Below are 23,187 nucleotides of genomic sequence, written 5' to 3'. Positions count from 1 at the left end.
GTATTCCTATATATATGTACAAACTTAATGAAAATAATTTTAAAAGTATATTATTATGTGTATGTACATTTATTATCCACTATTTTTTACTTTATATAGTACATTAAGTATTATGTATGCTATATTTAGAGATTCTTTTGCTATTTCGTATATTTTTAAAAAGAATTTTTCTATTTATTTTTAATGCATTATTATAATTAATATATATATATATATATGTGTATATTATTTATAACAATTTTTTTTTTTTTCTTTTTAGTTGAAATGTTTTTTAAATTTCTTTTTTTTCTTCTATTTTTTTTAAGTAAAAAGGTGAATAATAAAAATGACATATCCTTAAAAGGAAGTTTAACAGTTTCTAATTTAAAGATATCTTCAAAAGACAATAGAGAAAATGGAATATTATTCATAAATGATGAAATGGAATATAAACTAGGATTAAATACAAAAAATGAATTGATAATAAGCAAAAAAAATAAGCCTCTAATAAACATAGATGAGCATGAAAATCTAAATTTTTTTAACCCTGATTTGACAGTAAAATCATTAAATATACAAGGAGTTTTTAAAGTATTGAATATTAATCAATTTCAAATGATAGTACATGAGGATTTTTCAAATACTTCAAATACAAAAGGATGGATTGGAGAAAATTTTGATAGTTTTATATCTATATGTGGTGGTACCAACTTATTAGGTGGTTATGGAAAATTATCAAAAGGTAAAATTTACAAGACCTTTGAAAATATTCCAACTCATACTCAAATACGTATTAAATGCAATTTTCATTTTATTGACAATTGGAATAATCAAACAGCTTATATGAAAATAGGAAAAGATGAAAAAGAAGAATTTTTTTTTGTTTGGACTGATAGTCATTACCAATTAAATAAAGAAAATGCTGTTAACATTTGTGGTAACTCAACTGGTGAATCGAAATTTTTTTCTCTAATTGATGTTATTATACCACACAATTCAAAAAAATTAATTGTCGAATTTGGTACTAACATTCAAGACCATCAACCAAATAGTATATCATGGGGAATCTCAAATTTTCAAATATATATCATATAAAAATATATAAATTTTTGTGAAATAAAAAAAAAAAAATTTTAAATTACACAAAAATATAATAACGAATAAAAGAAACTTAAAAAAAAATAGGCATACATGTATTTACTCATTAATTATAAAAATTATGAATAATATGAGTATTTAAAAAAACAATTTTACAAAAAAAAAAAAAAAAAGTTTTGTTTAAAAGAAATTATCAAACTCATGAAAATTTTACTTACACAAAATAAAATAAAAAAGAAAATAATATTTACGAGAAATATTGTCGGTTCAAAAAAAAGAAAAAAAAAAAAAGAAAAAAAAAGATAAACAAAAACAAAAACAAAAAGTATTAAATAGATTTAAAAAGAAAGTTTTTAAAAATATAAGCATAAATATAAAATATTAGTTTATATAAAAAAAAAAAAATATGCTTACATAAATTAATTGATACAAAAAAGATAAAGTATTAAATTTCACATATATATATATATATATATATTTTTCCTTATTATTAATAGTACTTTATTAAAATCCCTTCAAATTACTCAGAGTAGCAATTTGAGATAAAAGTTTTTATATTTTTTTTTTTTTGGTAAAATGAATAAAAATTGCCATATCTTTTTTATTTTTTTTTTTTCCTTTTTCATTTAAGAATATTTAACAAAAAAAATTTTTTTAAAAATTAAGGATTAATTTAACGGTTCAATTTTTAATTTTTTGTTTCCTGCTCTTAATCTAGAACCAACATTTTCTCCTAAGTAAAAAAAAAAAAAGAAAAAAATTAAAATTAATATGTTATAAAATTTGAACTTATTTGTCTAAATTCCTAAGGAATTAATAATATTATACCATCTAATACAAGAACTATTCTTCCCAACGAAACGGGATCAGTCATTTCAATTCTTTTCCAAGCTTCATATAAAGCAGATGCTAAAATGGCTACTAATGTCATTGTTGTAGTATTATAAACTGCTTGCGATTTTCCAGGAACGTTTCTTAAAACTATTAATATTTCATTCATACATAAATTTAACAAGCATTTTCTTGCTGCTTTTCTTAAATCTATTAAATTTAATGAATCTGGTAAAAAGCTTTTGGAATTTAGTGGCAAATCTTCTAAAAAATTTATCCACATATCTTCTTCCCTTTTCCACATTTTTACATTTAATTCTAATGTATTTTTAACAGAAAATTCTAACAATACTTGTAAAGAAGATAGTGGAGTTCCTAATTGGCATGAAAATAACCATGGGGCTAATAAATTATCATCATGTTCAATTGTTTGACTTATTTTTTTCTCTTCTTTTTTTTCTTTTAATTCATTTTCAATTATATCACCTACTTCTAATTTTTCTAATAACATTAACATTTGTTTTTCTAATCTTATTATTCGCCTTTCTAAGCGAAATTTTTCTGTATTTAAAATATAGACAATAAATTAAAAAAGAAAAGAGAAATTTATAAATCTACATGGTGATAATAAAATAAAAAAATGTAATTTATAATGTATTAAAAGTATTTCTTTTCTTTAACCTTTTTCCGAATTTTGTAATTTATCATTTAATTCTTTAACAATAGTTAATAGAGGATCATATTTTGTAACTATAAATGTTTGTAAATCACTATTAAAAATAGCATTATTTTGACTAGCAGTCATTTTTTAAAAAAACAAAAAAAAAAATTAAAAAAAAAAAAGTTATATTGTTTTAAGGAATTATTTTTACTACGCATGTATATACATATATATATTTACATATGTGTATTTATTTTATTTTTTATTTTTTTCTATTTTACACATCAAATTTATTTTATTTTATTTAGTATTTTTTTTTTTTTTTTGTTACATTTAAAATAAAGAAAAAAAAAAAAAAACCTTCATTTCAAATAAAAATATTAAAATGAAAATGAGTTGTATTTTTACATTCTAAAAAAAAAAAAAAAAAGAATGTATATTTTACATTGAATATATAAAAAATTAGTAAAAAGAAAAAAATTATTTAATTTACACTTAGCAAAAACATAATGCATAATTTTTAGATAAAAAATACGTATATTTTATTTTATAAATTTAATTCAATAAACTAAAAAAAATATTAATTAAAATGATAAATAATGCTAGAATGATTTCCGTTTTTTTTTTTTTTTCTTTTATTATTATCTTAATATTTTGTTTCAATTATGATTTTATTTTCTAATAAAAAAATATTCATACCTTTTAATTCAGATTAATATTATTATATATATATATATAAATTTTTTTTTTTGAAATTGGTTTAATTCTTAAATTATAAAATTCTTTTTTTTACTTTTAATAAAATGTAAATATATTTTAAAATTTTAAATATAACATAACTAAAGCAACATTAAAATATATTAAAACAAAAACATATTTATACAGTTTATAGAAATGTATATATCTTCACCTATTAATAAAAAATAAAAAAAAAAAATGAAATATATTAAAGCTAAGGAATTTATACTGAATAAAAAAAAATATAAAATAAAAAGTTTACAGATTTATTGTTAAACTTTGTTTTTGTTGACTTAAAAAAAAAAAAAAAAGAAAAAAAAGAAAAAGTATCTTTTTATCTTCAATAGATTAAATATGATTGATATTAAAATTGAAGAGTTGAGAAATTCTAGTGAAATAGATCACTGTGAAAGCGGCAATTTATTAAATGAAAATAGTGTAGAATTAATAATTATAAAAAATAAAGATTTATACATTTATGAATTTGATAAAAAGAAAAAAAAAAATTATTTAATTTATGAAACGAAATTAAATGGATATGTTATAAAGTTAGTTGTTTTAAAGAATGTCTTTTTAAATAAAAAGGGAAAATGTATTAGTGGCATTTTATTAATTTACAAAAATTTACATTTCATCATTTATAAATATAATAAAAGTTTAAATAATTTAGTTGTTGTCTTAAAACATAATTTTATAAAAGAAATAAATTTTCAGTCCTTATTTTATAATCTTCCGTGCTCAATTAATTATACTCATAAATATGAAAAAATAAAAAAAGATAAAAAAGAAATAAATAAAAAGATAAAAAAAAAATACAAAATATTAGGTTACTACGATATTTTAACAAATAAAAAAAGGGACAAAAGCAAGATAATTAATACAATAAATAAAGATAATAGCATATTAACATATGATAATTCTATTAATAAGGTATATAATATTTATAATAATTATGATAATCAAAAAAAAAATGATCAAAATGAATTTTTAATAGATTATACTAAAATATGTGATAATCAAGAAAAAAATATTTTAGATAGTTATTCCTTAAATTTTAAAGACAAGATAAAATCAAAAAAAGTAAAGTCCAATTTTTGTGAATTTTGCATTACTTTTTCTTATGATTTTAAAACTATATACACTTTTTTTTATACTACTAGAAAAAGAAAAATTCAGGAGAGAATAATTAATAACGAAGTGAATATCAATTATTTTGCATATGATATATATATAGAGAATATTAGCAAAATTAACTTGAGAAATTTTTATAAAAATTTTGTTTTTATCAAAAAAATTTTTTTTCATGATGATAATGCTCATATATTAATTCAAAATGATGCAGTAAAAAAAAAAAAAAAAAAAAAAAATATATATATATATATAATGTATCTTTCTATTAATTTACTTAAATTATTTTAATAATTTATATATATTGGAGATTTTTATTTAACTCATTATTTCTTATTTTTTTCAAATTTTTATTTTGTTACAAATAAAACATATACTATATATTATCATATTTTTATCAAATTTTTTTTTTTTTTTTGGAAATATTTATTATATCTTTCACATGAATATATATTACATAAGTAAATACACATTTATAGGTATACACATATATATATATATATATATATATATATATATATATATATATATATATTTTTCCTTTTCAGATAAATATTGGTCATACTAAATTAGAAGAATTAAATTTAAAATTGTTAATTATAAAAATAGAAAAAGATAAATTCGACTTTGTTAATTTAATAAAAAGCTTACCTAATGATTTGTTAGATATTATTATAATGAATAATATTCTTATATGCTTATGTTATGATTACGTTTATATTTTAAATTTAAATAATTATAAGAAAGTTGTCTATTTTTTTAATAAAAGTTGTTATATTAATAATATTTTTCATTTATTAAAAAATAATTGTTTATTTTATGATTATTCTTATTTAAATATAAATTTTAAAATATTTTATTTATACAATAAAAAAAACAAAATTTTTATCCTAAATAAATATTTTATCATTGAAGGAATAATTTCAAAAGATATTAATGATTCGATAAATTTAATTAAATGGGATATTAGTTACGTATTTAGTTTGAATTTAAGCAAATCAGCATTTTTTTCATTTGATAAAAATCTTTATTTTTTATGTTGTTATAATGGATTAAGTGGAAAGTCAGATATTGATTTGCTAAAAAAACTAAATAAGAAAAGATTAAAAATAAAAAGAAGGAAAAGAACAAAAAGGAAAAGAATATCATTAAACATATTCTATCCTTTAAAAAAAAATAAATATGAGAATGAGTCTTTATGTAAAAATTCAACAAATTTAAGTGAGTTAGAAATAGGAAATATAAAAGAAAAGGATTCTATAATAAATGAGAAATTGACAAAAAGAACTGAATTGATAAAAAATGATGAATTAGTAAAGAACGATAATTTAATAAATAAAAATAATAATAGTAAAAATAAAAATTTTAGAAAAAATAATAATTTTTTATTTGATTTACTAAATTATTTAAATAAAAATATAAACATAAATGAGTGCACAAAAGAGTTAAATAATAAAAAATATGATTTATTATTTAAAAAATACAGAAAAAAAATAAAAATATTAGAAAATAGTTTTTCTAAAATAAATGGACAAGGAATAATAGAATATTCTTCTCCTTTATTTATTTTAAAAAAAAAAAAAAATAAAAATAAAAAATATAAAAAAGTTAATAATTTAAAATATTCTTCAGTTGATAAAATTGAAGTTAAAGGGCTATTAACAGATATATGTAAGTTAAATGAAAAATGCAATTCAATAAATAAAAGCATTTATTTTGCTATTATTGGTAATAAGAAAAATAGTACTTTACAAAAAATATTTTTTGAAATCCCTTTAGTGCTAAAGTTGAATATATTTTTCTCAAATTTTAGCATAAACAGTGTTTGCTGCACAGGGGAAAAGAAGAATTCTATTTTCCAATATTCTGTAATAAATTTAGAAGAAAAATCAAAAACTGAAAAAAAATGTAATAAATTAGAAGATTTTGAATTAAGTGATAATAATAATAATAATAATAATAGCGAATCAATAAAAAAAAATGAAGTAAGTAAACAATATAAAGAAAATATTTTATTATGTATAAAAAATATTTCATTTTTAAAAAAGAATAATAAATGGGAAAGTTGTGACATTCATGATAATAATAATTTAAAAAGTATTCCATCAGGAGAGTCTTCGGAAAAAGTGAATAAAAATGTAGAAAATAATAATAATGATATTAATTATTCAAATGATTATAGCCTTTACAAGAAAAATTTTTCTTCTGAAGAAAAAAATCTAGACGAAATAATGAACAATGATTTTAAGGATAATGAAATAAATAATTATAATATTAATAATTACACAAAAATTATTTATATGATTAAGGGAGAAAAAGGTAATGAAGAATATTTTTCTTTAAATAGCATAGAGACAATAAAAAAATGCTTGCTCTTTTTTAAGAATTCTAATTTTAATTATTTTAATAATAAAGATGTACGAATGTATTTAAAAAAGATATATATTCCTCATGTAATGTGTCAAAGTATTCATTCAAACGAAACTTGTTATTTTAATGATAATAAAGAGTTTTCCATTAGAAATATGAGAAAAAGTAATTATAAGTTATATAATAAAGTGAAAAATATAGAATACAATTTAAAAAAAAAATTTTTGAAATTTTTTCTAATCGAAAAAGTTAAAAGTACTTCATTAAATTTAAAGGAAAATTCTATAGGTTTGCTAAATTTTAAACAAATTCTAACACAAGTGTGTAAAAATGAAATAAATTTATATTTTAATGAGAATACATATATTTGTCTGAAACAGATAAATATGAAAGATAATATAATATCATGTAAATTAATGAAGGAATATCTTATTCTTTTACTTGAAAACAATGATTGCTTTATATATTCTTTTAATAAAGATATAATAAATAATTCATTAAAGATAATTAAAATGGTAACATCAATATATAATATATTCACTTTGCATTGCTTATCATATGATAATAAAGAAGAAAATCTTGATATATTAAATTTTGGTGAATTTTTAAAAAGAACACTTTTAAAAAATTGCGCATTTTACGAAGAGAAAAATATTATAAATATATTTAAAATAAAAAACTCATCTATGCTTTATGATTTTATTAAAAGTAAGAGCATTGACGTTGATAATATTTTTGCTTGTCACACAAACCTAAATAATATCCGTTGTATTTCCGTTATAAAAAAAAAAAAAAAAACTTTTTTATGCTTTTTAGATATTTTAAATAACTCTTTTAATATATTTGATATAAAAAAAAAAAAAAGAGTTTTTCAAAGTAATTTTTTATTAAATGTACCAAAATATATTTATAATTCTTTAAGGAAGAATAAAAATGATAAAAAAAAAAATGTTGAAAAAGATAAAGAGAAAATACATTTTTTGAATACATACAATAAGGAAAAAATAATAAACATTTTATTTTTTAAGCTGGATGAAGATTATATATTAATAATATTTTTAACAGGTAGACCAATATTAATATATAAAACATTTTTTTACATGAAAAATCTTAGTAATTTAAAATTTAAAATAGTTATCCACAAGTATGTGCAACCTTTAATTAGTAATATACATTTTTTAAAAGGAAGAAATGATAACAATATAAATAAAGCAGTTACTATTTTAAACAAAAATGAGGAATTAAATAATGGTTGTTTTATATATGTAGATGACAACAGTTTTAAGTATTTAAAAAAAAATAAAAAAAAAGGGAAACAAATCATAAATAGATGCAATGAAATTTTAAATGAAAAAAAAAAAAAAAAAAAAACCATTAAAAATTGTATAATAGTGTATCCTTATATTGATATGAAAAAGTTAATTATAAATAATTATGGTGATGAGAAAATAGAAGAAGACTTTTATAACAATTTAATTAAAAAATACAATATAAACTTTCCTATTTTGTTTTTATCTAGCTATAAAGGAAAATTATATATTCATAATTTAAATAAAGAAAAACTACAAGATTTGAGTAATGAAAACAATGAAAATTTTTACAAGTTAAGTAACTACTATGGAAATAGAGATGATAATGTCTTACATATGAATAATATTAAAAGAATAATGAAAATAGATAAAAATGAATTTATAAGTTTTTCTAATGATAATTTCTCTATATTTAGTATAAATGATTATGAATATAAAAACATCTATAATTATTATGAGATAAAAGAACAGAAAAATTATATTTTTCATGCGATAAATAAGAATTTCTTTTTGGGAAATTTATTTTATTTTAATGAAGATTATTTAAAAATGAAAAATGAAATTCTTTTTATAAAAAAGCATAATGTGATAAATTTATCATTTAATGATGATTTTATTTCGAAAACATTTATTACTTATCCATATATTTATAAAATGTCTATATCTAAATTTGAATATATTTTAAAAAAAACAAGCAAAAAAAAAAAAAAAATGAAAAGGGTATTACATAAAGTTAATAATAAAGATATGGAAGAATCATCTAATATGGTTGATCTTTCTGAAAAAGAAAATAAGAATTTAAATAACTGTTATGTAAATAGTAGTGAACATAACCAGTGCCAAAAATACAAAATAACATCTGGGAAGGTTATATGTGTAATTTTTCGAATTAAATACGATGAATATTATTGCTTAAAAAAATTATTGAAAAAAAGGATAAACATTCAAAAAGATGAATTAAAAAATAATAGTTTATATAGAAATGAAGAAATACAATGTATACCAAATGCTTACCTAGATGATTGTATTAATAATCAATATACACATAAAATAAAAAGTTTTATATCCAATAATGTAGAAGAAGTAGCAAATGTATTACATGATGAGAAAGTAAGAAAAAATAATAAATTAGTTCAATCAGTTAAAACATTTACAAAATACTATAAACTACTACTATTCCATGAAAATAGTAAAAATGTCTATGGATATTATATTTTTGAGCATAGTGAGGAGATTCAGTGTGTTTCTTTTGGATACTTAAATAATAAAGAGTACATTTACATTAGTACAAGTTTAAACATTAATGAAAGAATCGAAACACAAGGCAATATTTACATACTTGATTTTAGCAATATATTTTTAAGATATAATGAAAATGAAATCATAAGAAATTCAAATTGTAATATAAATAATGGATATTTTAATAACAATGAAAGTAGTAATAATAATAAGGATGACAGTAATAATAATAATAATAGTAAGGATGACAATAATAATAATAATAATAATGATAGCAATAATGATTATAATAATAATTATACATATGAAAATAAGAAAAACAATTTACAGAATTATTATGATAACTTAGAAGTGGAACGCTGTAAAGAAAATAATTTAAGTGAAGTAAAAAAAAAAGGAAAATTAATTGTATACTTAAAGAAGACTTACAATAGTTCAGTATCTCAAATATATCCTTTTTATTTTTATAATGATAATAATAATAGCAAAAACTATAAGAATAATGTAAGAAATGATAATATAGAAAATTACAATGTAGAAGGAGAATACAAAGACAATAATTTAAATAATTGGGATGTTGGTAATAATACTAATAATAATTGTTATTGTAACATTCTTCATTGCATTAATTCTAGATTATATATTCATGAAATAAATGATAATGATTTCACAAAAGGTGCTTTTATTGATAATAATTTTTATATCAGTGATATAAAAATAGTGAAAAATTTTATTATAATTGCTGATCTATATAAAGGTATATATATAAATATGTATAATTATGAACAACAACATGATAGTAGAAGCATTATATCAATATCAAAAAACTTTTACAGTCATAATTTAAATATTTTATGTTGCCATTATGTTATTTATAATTCATATATTTCTATTATAGCAATGGATGTATACAACAATTTCTTGATATTCTCTTATAAAAACTACCAAGACATTGATAATCTATATATCTTTAATTATTTCAATTTTAATAGAAGAATTATTAAATTTATAAACGCATTAAATAAAGATGAAAAATCAAATTCTGTTTTATCTATTTCTAATGACGGGAGCATCCATTTATTTTATCCATTGAATAATAAATTATTTATTTTTTTTAAAGAAATATATAAAATTATAAAAAAATATATTTTTCCAAATTTAGCTTTAAATTTAAACACTCATTTAAAACCAGACTTTTTTATTCAATCAATTATTTTAAATCTTTACAAAAGAACTGATAGTTTTTTAGTTAAAAATATATTATTTGATGACTTATTAAAGTAAGGAAAATAATATAAAATAAAGAACATAGCAGAAAAAAAAAAAAAGCAGGAAAATTATTTTTATTATTATTCCTTTAATACACAATTGTAATAATGCCATATTTTATATATATACATTTTTTTTTAATTCAGGCAACTTCCTTTTTATTCTTCTGAAGTTTTATTTGAATTATTTTATAAAAAAACTAATTTACTTCAACATATAACAATAGTAATGAAATAAAATCAATTCATTTTTTTTTTTCAATTTATTTTATTTTTTTTAAATTATATATATATTCATTTAATTTAATTATTTAAATATAATTTTTTTTTTTTTTTTCAGGGAGATTTTTTAAATGAGTTGCATTTATTAAACCAAAAATAACTCCTTTTTTTATTTTAATTAAAATTTCACATTTTGAATTTTTTTTTTTTTTTTTAATAATTCTTGTTCTTAAGACATTTCTGAATTTAATTATTTATTACTTTATTTTATTTTATTTTTTTTTCATTCAGTTAACATTGGAATATTTTTAATTTTTATTTATCTATGTATTCTTTTTTTTTTTTTATTAAAAATCCTTAATATACTTTGAACTTTTAAAATTTTGTATACTTCAATATGTTTTTTAAATAGATGATACTACTAGAAAAAAAAAAAAAAATAATAATATATATTGTACATATTAATTATTAGGTATTATACTAAAAAAAGATATATTGTAATATTATGAATATTTTCTGTAAAAGGATAAAATAATGCAAATAGAAACGAAAAAAAAAAATGTATAGTCAAAATAATTTCGAATAAAATTTTCTTTTTATAAATATGCATATTTTTTTTTAATTATATGTGAATTTTTCTTTTTTTATTTATTTATATTTTGCAGCTAAACGTGAGCATGCTTCTAATGATATTTTAATCATTTGATCTAATTTTTCAGGAATTAAGTTATTATCAAAATCTCCTTCATCCCATTTAAGTGGACAACCATCAACAATAAATATTCCACCAGTTTTTACTTTTCTTAAAGTTCCTATAACCATTAAAGTGGCTAATTCCATTTCTACAACAGCTACATTTGTTTTTGCATAATCTTCCAATCTTGATGGAATAATTTTATTTGGATAATATAAATCTGAAGATAAACTAATTCCATTGAAAATAGGTACTTTTAATTCAGCAGCGCTTTTATTTAATGTATCGAAAACATCAAAATCTCCTACAGCAGGAAAGTCTGCATGCACTAATAAATGAGAAACTCTATCTTCTCTAACTGCTGCATTACATATGCAAATATCTCCTATTTTCATTTCTTGTGGTTGAAGGGTCCCGCAAGATCCTGCTCTTATTATAACTTTTGCTCCATTTTGAATTAATTCTTCAAAACAAATTGCACAACCAGCAGATCCAACACCGTGACTTACACATAAAAATTTCTGACCTTTATAATGGCATTCAGCACTTTTATATTCCCTATTAAAAGCCAAATCAACATAAGAGTCGCATAACAATTTTACTTTATCAACTCTACCAGGATCTCCTACAACTAAAACAACTGGAGTTGTTTGGTTTGGAGTTAGTTTTATATGTCTTTGAGCTTCCATTTATTCAAATTTTTTAAAATATAAGAATATACTGTTTATAAATTTATTTCAAAGATGAGGATGGAAATAAAATAAGAAATAATAAGATTATAACAAGTAAATTGGGTTCTATATATAATAACTGAAGAAAAAAAATGTAAATATATGTAAAGTAAAAAATATTAAATAAAATACAAATTTTAAGTAAATATAAAGTGTTAATTTTTCTTAAATGGTTGCATAGAGATATGAAAAAAAAGAAATTAAAATATAAAAAATAACAATTATAATAATTTTAAGTATATATATAAATTTTTATATCACTTTTTATAAAAAAGAAAAAAATATGTTATTCTTATAAAATAAAAAATATAGAGCATACAAAATATTTTTTGAAATAATTTATTAAGTTTTTTTTAAAATAATTTAAATTCACATTAAAAAAAAAAAAACTTTTTTCAAATTGGTTGTACATTTTAATGTAGAAAAAAAAAAAAAAAAATAAATATTATGACACTAGATCTACAAAAAAAATGTCTGATCATGAATATATACATATACTTTTAAGGGCATATCTATAAAAAATTTTTTTTTTTTAGAAATAAGATCAATTGTATATGTGACTAGGTCTTTTTTTTTTTTTTTTTTTTTTTCACATTGGTGTCATGTTAAAATTCATGAATTTAGATCTATTTTTTAAAAATTTTTTATTTTATATCTTGTTCTATGATATACTTTTTTTTTGATACTGTAAAATTTTAGAAAAAATATGATTTTTTTAATATATTAAACAAATATAAGATCATATTTCTTTTTACAAGTTACTGTGTAATTTTGTAAAATATTTTACTTCATTAAAGAGCATTATATATTTGATTCAAATATTTTATTATTTTTAAATATATTACATTTTAAAAACCAATATATATATATTTTATTTTTATATAAAATTTTATAATTTATTATAAAATAGTATTACCTTATTATCCAACATGCATATATAGAATACATTGAACCTTTTTATATTTTTCTAGTTTATTTACCAAGAAATCTTATGATATTTAAAAAAAAATTTTATAATTTTTAAAAGTTTTCATTTTAAAGAAAATTAACTTTTTTTTTTTTTCTTAAGATAAATAATTTATTAAAGTTTTCATAAAACGTAATAACAAAAAAAAAAAAAAAATACTATTAAAAATTGATGTAAAAATATATGTATATGAATATATTTATAAAGACAGAGAGAGAAAATGAAAGAATACAAAATATAAATATACATATATTATTGATTAATTTCATGAATTTTTTAATTTTTTTGAATTTAAGTTATCCAATGCTATTAAACTTAGATTTGTTCTTAATTCTTGAATACCGAAATATTTTAAACTTGATACATTATGCAAATATTCATTTATGTTAAATTCGTATATTTCCTTTTTTAAATTATTATTTTTTTTATATGCATTTTCATTAAATAAGTTTACTTTTTTTTTATAATTATCTAATATCGAAAGGATCTTAACCATTAAATTATGTAATTCATTAACCTACAATTAAAAAATAAAAAAATAAATAATTTTGTATTACTATTAAAAAAGTTACTTATTTCAAGCTCAATTTTGAAACTAATGATATTTAAATAAAAATAATATATATTTTTACTTTTAATTTATCAATTTTTGTAACTATTATTTGAAATGGAACCTTCTTAGTTATTAGCATATCTAATAAGATAAAATCATACGTACTAAATAATTCAGTGCAATCAATTAAGCATAAAGCACGCTTTAAATTTTTTGCCCTATTTAAATATTCTTCAATCAAAATAGACCAATTATCACGTAAATTTTTTGAAACTTTTGCATATCCATAACCAGGCAAATCAACAATAGATAAATAGTTTAATAAATTAAAAATAAACAAATGTCTAGTTCTACCCTAAATAATTTTTTTATTAATGAAATTCTATTTTTAAAGAAAAAAATATATATTTCACTCTATCTTATTTTTTTAAAGATACTCCTTTCTTTTTATAAATATATATATATATATCATTTTTTTTTATATAATATCTTTATTTTTTTCTTATTTTGTTATATTTTTTTTCCTTTTTTTTTTTACAGGTGTTTTAGATGCTTGTGCAACTTCTCTATAATTCAGAAGAGCATTTATTAAGCTAGATTTACCAACATTCGATTTTCCGAATATAGCTATCTTTTTTTTATTTAAAAAAAAAAAATTTATAAATGTTTCATAAAAAAATATAAAGTTTAAATATTATTTAAGAAATTAATTTTTTTTATAATATACTTGAGGAATATTCGATGGTTTGTATTTATGAATTGTTTGAGCTACATATACTGGATGAGCAATTATCTTTGAATTAAATATTATATTAGATTTTTTTATCTGTAGTAATTATAATATAAATGAGTAAATGTATTATATTAAAATTGAATATTTTCATATTTTCTTTTATATAATAAGCCTTAAAAAATAAGAAAAATATTGTTATACAACTTAAACAGTATCTATTGATATATTTTTTTTTTTTTTTCATTCTTTTTTAAATAATTCATTTATATGTATGTATATACATGTTCATCACTTAACCAATAGGGTAATTCTTCAGTGTTTAAAAAATTTATATTAATAAATGGTTTAGCTAAATATGGTGTTACTATAATTTAACAAGAACAAAAAAAAAAAAAAAAATGTATAAATACTAAAATAATTGTATTTAATAAAAAGAAATATATACTTTTTTTTTTTTTATTTTTAAAAAAAATAAATATATTTTGTTCAGAGCCTAATAACTTTGGTAATATATATATAAATTAAAAGTTTTCTTTTTTGTTGTTTTTTATTAATACCTTTTGTAGATTCATTTTTGAGAAGGAAATATTTTGAATTATTTATCATATTTAAATTTATGAAATTTAAAAAAATTAACTTAAAAAAAAACCCAAAATATATATTAAAAAAAAAAATTATTCCATAAAGCATAAATTAATATTTATATATTACATAATTATAAATCAAAAAATATAAAAATTTTTGATATTTAACTAACAAGAAAAAATTTCTTCAAATTAATGCATATGTTTTCAATAAAAAATTTCCATTAAAAATTAATATAACCTTAAAAAAAAAAAAAAATTATGAATGCTGTTGTTTCTTTTATATTTTTAAAATAATATTTTTTATTCATTTTTTTATTTCATATTTTTATTAATTTTTTTTTTTTAATAATGGCAAAATATGATTTTGAAAAATTTCAAATGATTTAAGTTTTTTGAAGAATAGAAATAATTCTTTCTTTTATTCATTTATTTTTTTTTTAATTGGAGAAAATTTTAAAAATAAATTTAAAAATGTTACCTTTTAGACCATTGAGCCAATTTGTTTTTCAGTTTTTGATTGTAACTTCAACAGCATTGAGTAAAGCGCTTATACAAGTAATATTAACTTAGAAATAAAAATGAATATATATAAATATATTTAGGGAGAGTAAAAATAAACTATATATATATATATATAAATTTATTGTATTATTGAAGTAGATAAAATAAATTATAAGGGATATTATTGCTTCTATATGTAAAATATAATGTTATCCTTTTTTTTTTTTAAAACTTATATGAAATGTGCTTATTTATTAAATATGAAATCATAGTTTTATTTTAATTATGTATTAATAATTATATAAAGTAATAACATCCATTTTCTTTAACTTATTTTTAAACTTAAATATATATATATGTTATAATTTTTTTTTATTATGCATAATTCTTTAGGCATACAAAGAAATTATTAAAAACAAAAAAAACACAAATTTCATAAAAGAAAAGTATAATTCTTGTATGAACGTTGAAGAAGCTTTAAATATATTGAATTTAGACAAAAATAAGATATATAAAAATTTAAATAAAAAGGAATTAATGTCTTTAAAAGATGAAATAAATAATAGGCACCTAATTCTACACAAATTAAATGAAAAAAGTGGACCTTATAATGGTTCAGCTTATATACAGAAAAAAGCAAAAGTTGCGAAAGATGTTTTATTTAATCATTTAAAATTAAAATAAAAATGGTCATTTTATTTGGTTTTTTTTTTTTTTTTTTTTTTGTTTTCAATATGTATTTATAAATAATTCTCTACCATTAAAATTATTAAATTTATAATAAAATCAAAATTTCTACATTTTTTCCATATACTGTTTTTAATAAAGTAAAATTAATAAAAACATTTGTCTTATATAAATGTAATATATGTATTATATATATAATTTTTATATAAAATTAATAAGCATATATATATATATATATATGTAATGCATAATTTACGAGAATAAATATCAGAATAAAACTTATATATTTAAAATAAAAAAATTACAAAGGAAAAATATTCATTGTATAAATTTTTATTTTATTTTACTTTATTCTTTTCGTTATTGTATAAATTTTTAAATTAAGTTTTTATGTTTGTATTTTAACAACTCTTATTCTTTTTTTTTTCCCCCACAGTTTTTTAAAAAAACAATTTGAACTTATAAAATATATAAAATTTAAAATATCATTTTTAATACAAGAATTATAAATAGGATTATCTTTTTTACTCTTTTTTTTTTTTTTTTTCTTCGCTAATATTAGCACTATTTTTTCTTTTTTTTAAATAATTTACAAAAGTTATGGTTGGTATTTTCTGCACAGTTAATGCATTTTCTTTACCTTTTGGATATTTTGACATGTACATGTTAATATCAAATTTTCTTTTACATCCATTATAGTTCATAAATCTAATTTTTCCAAAAATGCTTCTTTCATTCCAACCTTGATCATGCACACCCATAATAGACCACATAACCCCAACATATCCATTAGGACTTTTTCCATCAATAGCAAAATCATCATTTATTTTAATGGCATATTTTAAAGCGGTCTTAGAATTTTCTGACCAATTCAATATTTTTTTTGCCCAGTACATTCTTAAATATCCATGAATGATACCTTCTTTAATTAATTGTAGTTGGCAACAATTCCATAGGTCATTATGAGTTTTTGCATTTTTAAAATCATCATACTCATATAAGTATTCTCTTTTATCTGAATCATGCTTTTTTAAACTTTCTTTAGCCCAATTTTTTCCTCCATTATAATTATTATAATTTTTATTATAATAACAAAAATTATCAGCTAGCTCCTTTCTTATTATTATTTCTTCATTAAAAGATTCTTTTCCACTTACTGTATTTATGGATGGATTACTGTGAGCGTACTTATTCACTTCCAGTACACATCTAAAAAATGGAAAAATTATAACAAAAATTTTCATATATAAAAAGATATAAAAAAAAAAAAACAGTGTTAATATTTCATAAAAGGAACAAAAAAAAACTGATAAATTATATAAGAAGATTAGAAGAAATATATGCAAGAAACAAGAAAAAAAAAAGAGTTAAAAAAATCGTTTTAATTTTTAAGAGAAATAAAAAAGATAAAATTTTAATATTTTTACATTTTATTTTTTAAATTACCTTTGAGCAGATATAATTCCAAAATTTAAATAGGGCGACAATTGGCTGTTTGAGTCGCCATTGGGATCATTTCTCTTTAAATTAAATTTATCTAATTTTTTTTTACAGAAATTTTCTAAAATTTCGTGAGCTTTTTTTTCAGTGCATACAAAATTTGATAGAAGAGGGCAAGATTTGTATACAGTTAACTTTTTAAATACATCATCAATTTCAAATGGTTCTGGATACTTCAGATTTTGTTCAAAAGATTCTAATTTTATATATTCTGTTAGAAATGTAGGCAAATGCATTTTAATTTTTGGTCTTATAGTTCTAGCAGAATGCTCTTCGACTTTAGATGTTACCCATAGAGGAACAACATTATGTGAGTCTACTTGAAAAACTTTAATTTTTTTTTTGTTAGATAAATGCACTAAGTTTTCAATAAAAATTTTTTGCTCTGATAATGGATGAAAATCACAAACAATAGTATTGATTTCATGAATCCTTAGAAATTCCATAAATTCATCTATCATAAATATAGTTAAAAGATAGAAAGGAATATTTACTTTTTTAAAACTTTCTTCTAAATTTTTTAATACTTTCAATTTTATGTCTATATATCTTTCAGGAACTTCTTCTTTTCTATTTAAATATGTACAAGCTAATAAATTGTTTTTTTTTTTTTTTGCAATTTCATAAGCATATATAAGAGCCCAGTTGTCATTTATTCTAAAATCTCTAGTTAATAATAATAAAATATTTTTTTTATTATTTTCTTCAGTATTTTCTAAATCTTTAACATTTTCAAAAGAGGTTAAGCATCTCACTCTTTTTATCAAAGTACTTAACTTACTTTCTTTACATGTATCATATGGATTTTTTTTTTTTTTTTCATCATTGTTTTGTGTATTTTCTTTATCTTGAGGTATAATGAATGAAGAAAAAGTTTGCTTATTTTTTCTATATAAATCATTTATTTTTTCTTTTTTAAAAGATTTTACTGCATTTTTTGTACTACTTTTTATTTCATTGTTATAATTAATTTTATTATTTAAATTATTACATCTATTATTATTAATATTTGATATTTTACTTATTCCATTAGCTGCTTTATTGGATTCGTTATTTTTTATTTTTTGATTTTCTTTATTCACATTTTCATTTGATTTTTCTTCTTCTATATTTTTTTTTGAAATATCATCATTTAAATTTTCCTTTAATAAGTTTTTATTGAAGTTTCCTTTGAATAAATCTTCATTTATTTTTTTTTCACTTAATATATTATTCTCAAGAATTTTTTCTTCATTTAATTCTATTTCTTCTTTATTATTACAGTTCACTTCCTTTTTTTTAAAAATATCTTTTATTAATTCTGTTTTATCTTTTTCATTTTTCATTGCTTCATCCTTCTGATTCATTTTTTTTTTGAAAAGTATGTGATATTGTTTGCTTAATTCAAAATATGTATGTTTTTTTTTTAAAAAAGAATGGGAATATAAATAATTAGTGCAAAATCCATAACTTTTTTTAAAATATATATTTTTTTTAATACTATTGTTGGTTAATACAAAAGTATTTAAGTTTTTATATAACTTTAAATTATTTTTATTTTGGGATTTTTTTATATAAAAAGAAACAAATATATAACAAAAACAAAAAAAGAAATTTGAATTTAGCATTACCTAAACATATATACAAAAGCGTATTCAAAAATTAAAGTAGTTCAGACAATTTTTTTTATTTCTTTTTTATATTGCTTTTCAGCACTTACTAGGAGTCATGATAAGGAGAAAAATGTATGTATATTTTTTTAATTTTTATAAAAGAAAAAATTAAATAATGCAAAATGTTGACTACATCATAGCAATTTGAAATAGTAAAAAACTGTTTTTACTATTTAACAAACAAAATATGTTCTCAAATTCAAAATATTTGCTATACTTTCCAAAAAAAAAAAAAAATTAAAATAAAATAAGATAAAATAAAAAATAAGCTAATAAATAAATAAAATGAATTAAAACAATGATCAAATCTTAATTTATTTTGAAAAATTTATTGAAACAATAATAAAAAATATTATTATTATATTTTCTAAAAACGCATACAGAAAATATCAGCACAAGTAAAAATTTTGATTTTTACATTTGAAATTCAAATAAAATAAAATGAAATAAAATATTCCTTTAAAAATCATTTTTGTAATTAATTTTTAATCACTATAATTAATAAAAATTTGAAACATGTTTTATTTCATTGAAATTTTCATTAGAAAAATTATGTAACACATGTAAAATTACAAACTATATAGTAAAATATATATAGAAAACTATAAAAAAATAAGTATATTTGTTGTAAAAAAAAAAAAGAAAAAAAAAAACTTAAATTATAATTACAATTATGAATTTAAAATTGATATTTTCTCAACTTAGATTTTTATATTTTCATTAGAAATTCTTGAATATAAATTTAATATTTTCAACTAGTCTTTTTAATAAATTACTTATTTTCTTTTTTATTAACAATTTTTAATCAAATTAAAAAAAAAATTTTTTTTTGAATATTTTCCTTGTATATTAACCTTGTAATAATATATGATTTATAAATTAAAAACTCTTTAAAAAAAAAAAACTTATAACTAATCTCATTTAATTACTATTATATATATATAATATTATATTATAAAATAGACAATTTCTCAATATAATTTTCACTACTTATGGGCTGAATGAACATTTCTTCTAATTTTATTTCTTTGCATTTCTTAATTATTCTATATGTTTTTTTTTTTTTTACTTCATAATTATATGTTTATATTAAGATAGAAGAGATTTGAAATAAAATCACTAAAAAAAATACACAATTATCTACAATTAAGAGAATTTATATTTATCATTTATAATATATAAATATATATATAGGATTGCGAAAAAAAAAAAAATATAATGTAGAATTATATTAATTTCTAAATTTAAAACAATAAAAAGAAATGCTTTAAAATAAAATAGTAATATGATTTTTATAATAAAATATAAAAATATGAAAAATTATATAAAAAAAATAGTAGTGAGTGTTTATAATTGAAATTTTATAAAACGAAAAAAAATTATACCTTTTTTTATTTGATTAAAAAATATAAGAATTACTATTTTTTTTAATATACTACTTTTACTAATTTTATTTTTCATACACATTATATTTTCCATTATTTAGTCTTTCCGTTGTGTTGTATCTTATATTTTATTTCCTTAATTTCTAAACTGTTTGTTTCCATCTTTTTTATTTTTATCTTTTTTTTTTATATAAATTTTCAATAAAATTTTTTAATAAACTCAAAAAATATTTACCCTTATAAAATTCCAATATGATCCTTAATTATATATTGAAATTATTAATTTTCAGAAAATATATCCAATTAATTATTTTATAAATAAAAAATTTAGTTGCAATTTTAATTCATTAAAAAAGTCTGAGGTGCGTAACAAATTTTAAAACGTTTTATGTGCAAAAAAATTATATATATCTAAAAATATAGATGTAGAAATAGGAATAGATATAAGTATAGAAAAAATATCAAATAAATCTTAAATATAAAAAAAAATTTTGTGGCAATTTTCTTAAAAAAAAAGTTTTAATAGTAATATATTTTTAATTTCTATTTAGTTATATATTTTTTTAAAAAAAAAGTTTTAATAGTAATATATTTTTAATTTCTATTTGGTTATATATTTTTTTAAAAAAAAAGTTTTAATAGTAATATATTTTTAATTTCTATTTAGTTATATATTTTTTTAAAAAAAAAGTTATTTTTAGTGGTTATTATATATATACTTATGTAAAAGTTAAATAAATTATAATAAATAAAATCTTAGTTTGGAACATTTCTCACAATATAAAAAAAAAAATGATATAGAAGATAAAAATTCAATAAAATATAGATTATTAAAAAATATATATATATACAGATTGAAGAAAATGCATGATTGTAACATTTAAATTGTTATATTTCAAGGGATTATAAAAAATATACATATATATAGTTAAATGTAATAATTATATTTTTAATATATTTATTTTTTTTAATAGCAAAAAGAAAAATTCAAGGGGAAGTGCCTATTATTAATTTTACAACTATTACTTAGATCAAATTTTTTTATTATTCATCTACATATATGTGCAAATATTTTTATTTTTATCATAATGGTAATTCCAAAGAAAATATCTTATTTCTTTTATTTGATTTGTATATTAGCCAATATAGTAAAAAATTTGGGTAATAATATTGTGAATTATAAAAATTATACAATAAAACATAATGATCAGTGCAAGAAACAACAATATGTATACTTTCTTAAAAAAATGTATAAATTGTGTTATTTATGGTATGATATGGATGATTCTTACCAAAAAATATTAGTTCAAACAATTAAAAATGATAAATGGGAAATAAAATCAGAACTAATATATAATAAAGAAACTACGAATTATTTGTACTACAGCTATGTAATTAATGAAAAATTAATTGTTGTAAATTGTTTTTCTAATTCAAGATTACAAAAATATGAATGCATTCGTTCAGTTAGTAATGATGGGATTCATTTTGAAAATATGAGTACAAGTTTTTCTATGATACCTCATGATATTTCTTCTATAAACGACTATTCTTCACAACCATTTTATTTTAAAGAAAAAAATTATTTATTAATATGTTCTCTGAATGGAAATATATCTTGGGATAAAAAACCCAAATTATTTATTACTTGCACTGCTAGCAGTGATAATGGAGTAAATTGGGGGTAAAAACATAAAAAAAATCAGTGAAAAATATTTCATTTTTTAAATTTTTTCATAAAATAATTTCATATCACCTATTCATAATTATATATACATATAAATTTTTTTTTTTTTTTTTAGTACAATTTTTCGATTTTATTATGTTAGTCCAGATTTTAATTATAATAGATTAAAACCTGTAATAAATGGTAGGTCAATAGGTTTTCACTTTACTAAATATAAGAATAATATTTGGGCTCGAGATTATATAGAATGCAATTATAATACCGATTTTGATTTCGAATGCAATCCTATAGATTTACAAAAAGACAAAAAAAATTTACAAGCAGTATTGAAAATAGATAATAATTATGTTTCTTCTTATATGGGTAAAGATGATTTTTTGTGTTACTTATATTATACATCTGAAAATATTATTTTAATAAAAACAGAAATTAAAAGAAATAAGAGAGGTGATTGTAACCCTCGTGATCTTATTATGTTAGATAATTTGAAGTTCGTATTAATATATGCTGATGGAATGAATATAGATGGTTTTAGTAAATATTATTGTATTAATAATTAGAAGAGTTAATTTTGTTATAAATATATATAAAAAAGGTGAAGCTATTTTTATAAATACAACATATTAGTTATATCTTCTTATTATGAATTACAATGAATAAATCAGC

The 23,187-nt window shown here is 17.8% G+C and overlaps 8 protein-coding genes across 8 annotated transcripts; 4 read left to right on the top strand and 4 right to left on the bottom strand.

Moving 5' to 3' along the window:
* Nucleotides 1-264: 264 nt before the first annotated feature.
* Nucleotides 265-1,074, top strand: PRELSG_1019100 (conserved Plasmodium protein, unknown function; the record flags this gene model as incomplete). Its single annotated transcript, XM_028677118.1, has 1 exon — nt 265-1,074. The coding sequence occupies one exon, from the start codon at nt 265-267 to the stop codon at nt 1,072-1,074; it is 810 nt and encodes a 269-aa protein (XP_028533539.1).
* A 671-nt stretch (nt 1,075-1,745) lies between these two features.
* PRELSG_1019000 (conserved Plasmodium protein, unknown function) lies at nt 1,746-2,713 on the bottom strand (the record flags this gene model as incomplete). Its single annotated transcript, XM_028677117.1, has 3 exons — nt 1,746-1,810; nt 1,906-2,469; nt 2,590-2,713. The coding sequence occupies 3 exons, from the start codon at nt 2,711-2,713 to the stop codon at nt 1,746-1,748; spliced, it is 753 nt and encodes a 250-aa protein (XP_028533538.1).
* Nucleotides 2,714-3,661: 948 nt separating this feature from the next.
* Nucleotides 3,662-11,004, top strand: PRELSG_1018900 (conserved Plasmodium protein, unknown function; the record flags this gene model as incomplete). Its single annotated transcript, XM_028677116.1, has 4 exons — nt 3,662-4,648; nt 4,984-10,634; nt 10,770-10,848; nt 10,963-11,004. The coding sequence occupies 4 exons, from the start codon at nt 3,662-3,664 to the stop codon at nt 11,002-11,004; spliced, it is 6,759 nt and encodes a 2,252-aa protein (XP_028533537.1).
* A 488-nt stretch (nt 11,005-11,492) lies between these two features.
* Nucleotides 11,493-12,227, bottom strand: PNP (purine nucleoside phosphorylase, putative; the record flags this gene model as incomplete). The annotated part of the gene is made up of 1 exon (XM_028677115.1): nt 11,493-12,227. One exon carries the CDS (start codon nt 12,225-12,227, stop codon nt 11,493-11,495), a length of 735 nt encoding a protein of 244 aa, XP_028533536.1.
* A 1,274-nt stretch (nt 12,228-13,501) lies between these two features.
* PRELSG_1018700 (GTP-binding protein, putative) lies at nt 13,502-15,128 on the bottom strand (the record flags this gene model as incomplete). The annotated part of the gene is made up of 6 exons (XM_028677114.1): nt 13,502-13,753; nt 13,869-14,144; nt 14,328-14,420; nt 14,517-14,615; nt 14,804-14,886; nt 15,080-15,128. The coding sequence occupies 6 exons, from the start codon at nt 15,126-15,128 to the stop codon at nt 13,502-13,504; spliced, it is 852 nt and encodes a 283-aa protein (XP_028533535.1).
* Nucleotides 15,129-15,580: 452 nt separating this feature from the next.
* PAM16 (mitochondrial import inner membrane translocase subunit TIM16, putative) lies at nt 15,581-16,294 on the top strand (the record flags this gene model as incomplete). The annotated part of the gene is made up of 2 exons (XM_028677113.1): nt 15,581-15,664; nt 16,004-16,294. 2 exons carry the CDS (start codon nt 15,581-15,583, stop codon nt 16,292-16,294), a joined length of 375 nt encoding a protein of 124 aa, XP_028533534.1.
* A 527-nt stretch (nt 16,295-16,821) lies between these two features.
* Nucleotides 16,822-19,404, bottom strand: PRELSG_1018500 (deoxyribodipyrimidine photo-lyase, putative; the record flags this gene model as incomplete). Its single annotated transcript, XM_028677110.1, has 2 exons — nt 16,822-17,506; nt 17,744-19,404. 2 exons carry the CDS (start codon nt 19,402-19,404, stop codon nt 16,822-16,824), a joined length of 2,346 nt encoding a protein of 781 aa, XP_028533533.1.
* Nucleotides 19,405-21,922: 2,518 nt separating this feature from the next.
* PSOP12 (secreted ookinete protein, putative) lies at nt 21,923-23,081 on the top strand (the record flags this gene model as incomplete). The annotated part of the gene is made up of 2 exons (XM_028677109.1): nt 21,923-22,518; nt 22,637-23,081. The coding sequence occupies 2 exons, from the start codon at nt 21,923-21,925 to the stop codon at nt 23,079-23,081; spliced, it is 1,041 nt and encodes a 346-aa protein (XP_028533532.1).
* Between the last annotated feature and the right edge of the window lie 106 nt (nt 23,082-23,187).

Source organism: Plasmodium relictum (assembly GCF_900005765.1).
Source record: "Plasmodium relictum strain SGS1 genome assembly, chromosome: 10".
In the NCBI taxonomy this organism is placed as follows: domain Eukaryota; phylum Apicomplexa; class Aconoidasida; order Haemosporida; family Plasmodiidae; genus Plasmodium; species Plasmodium relictum.
The sequence above is the reverse complement of the archived record's forward strand: the minus strand, read 5'-3'. Positions and strand labels throughout refer to the sequence as shown.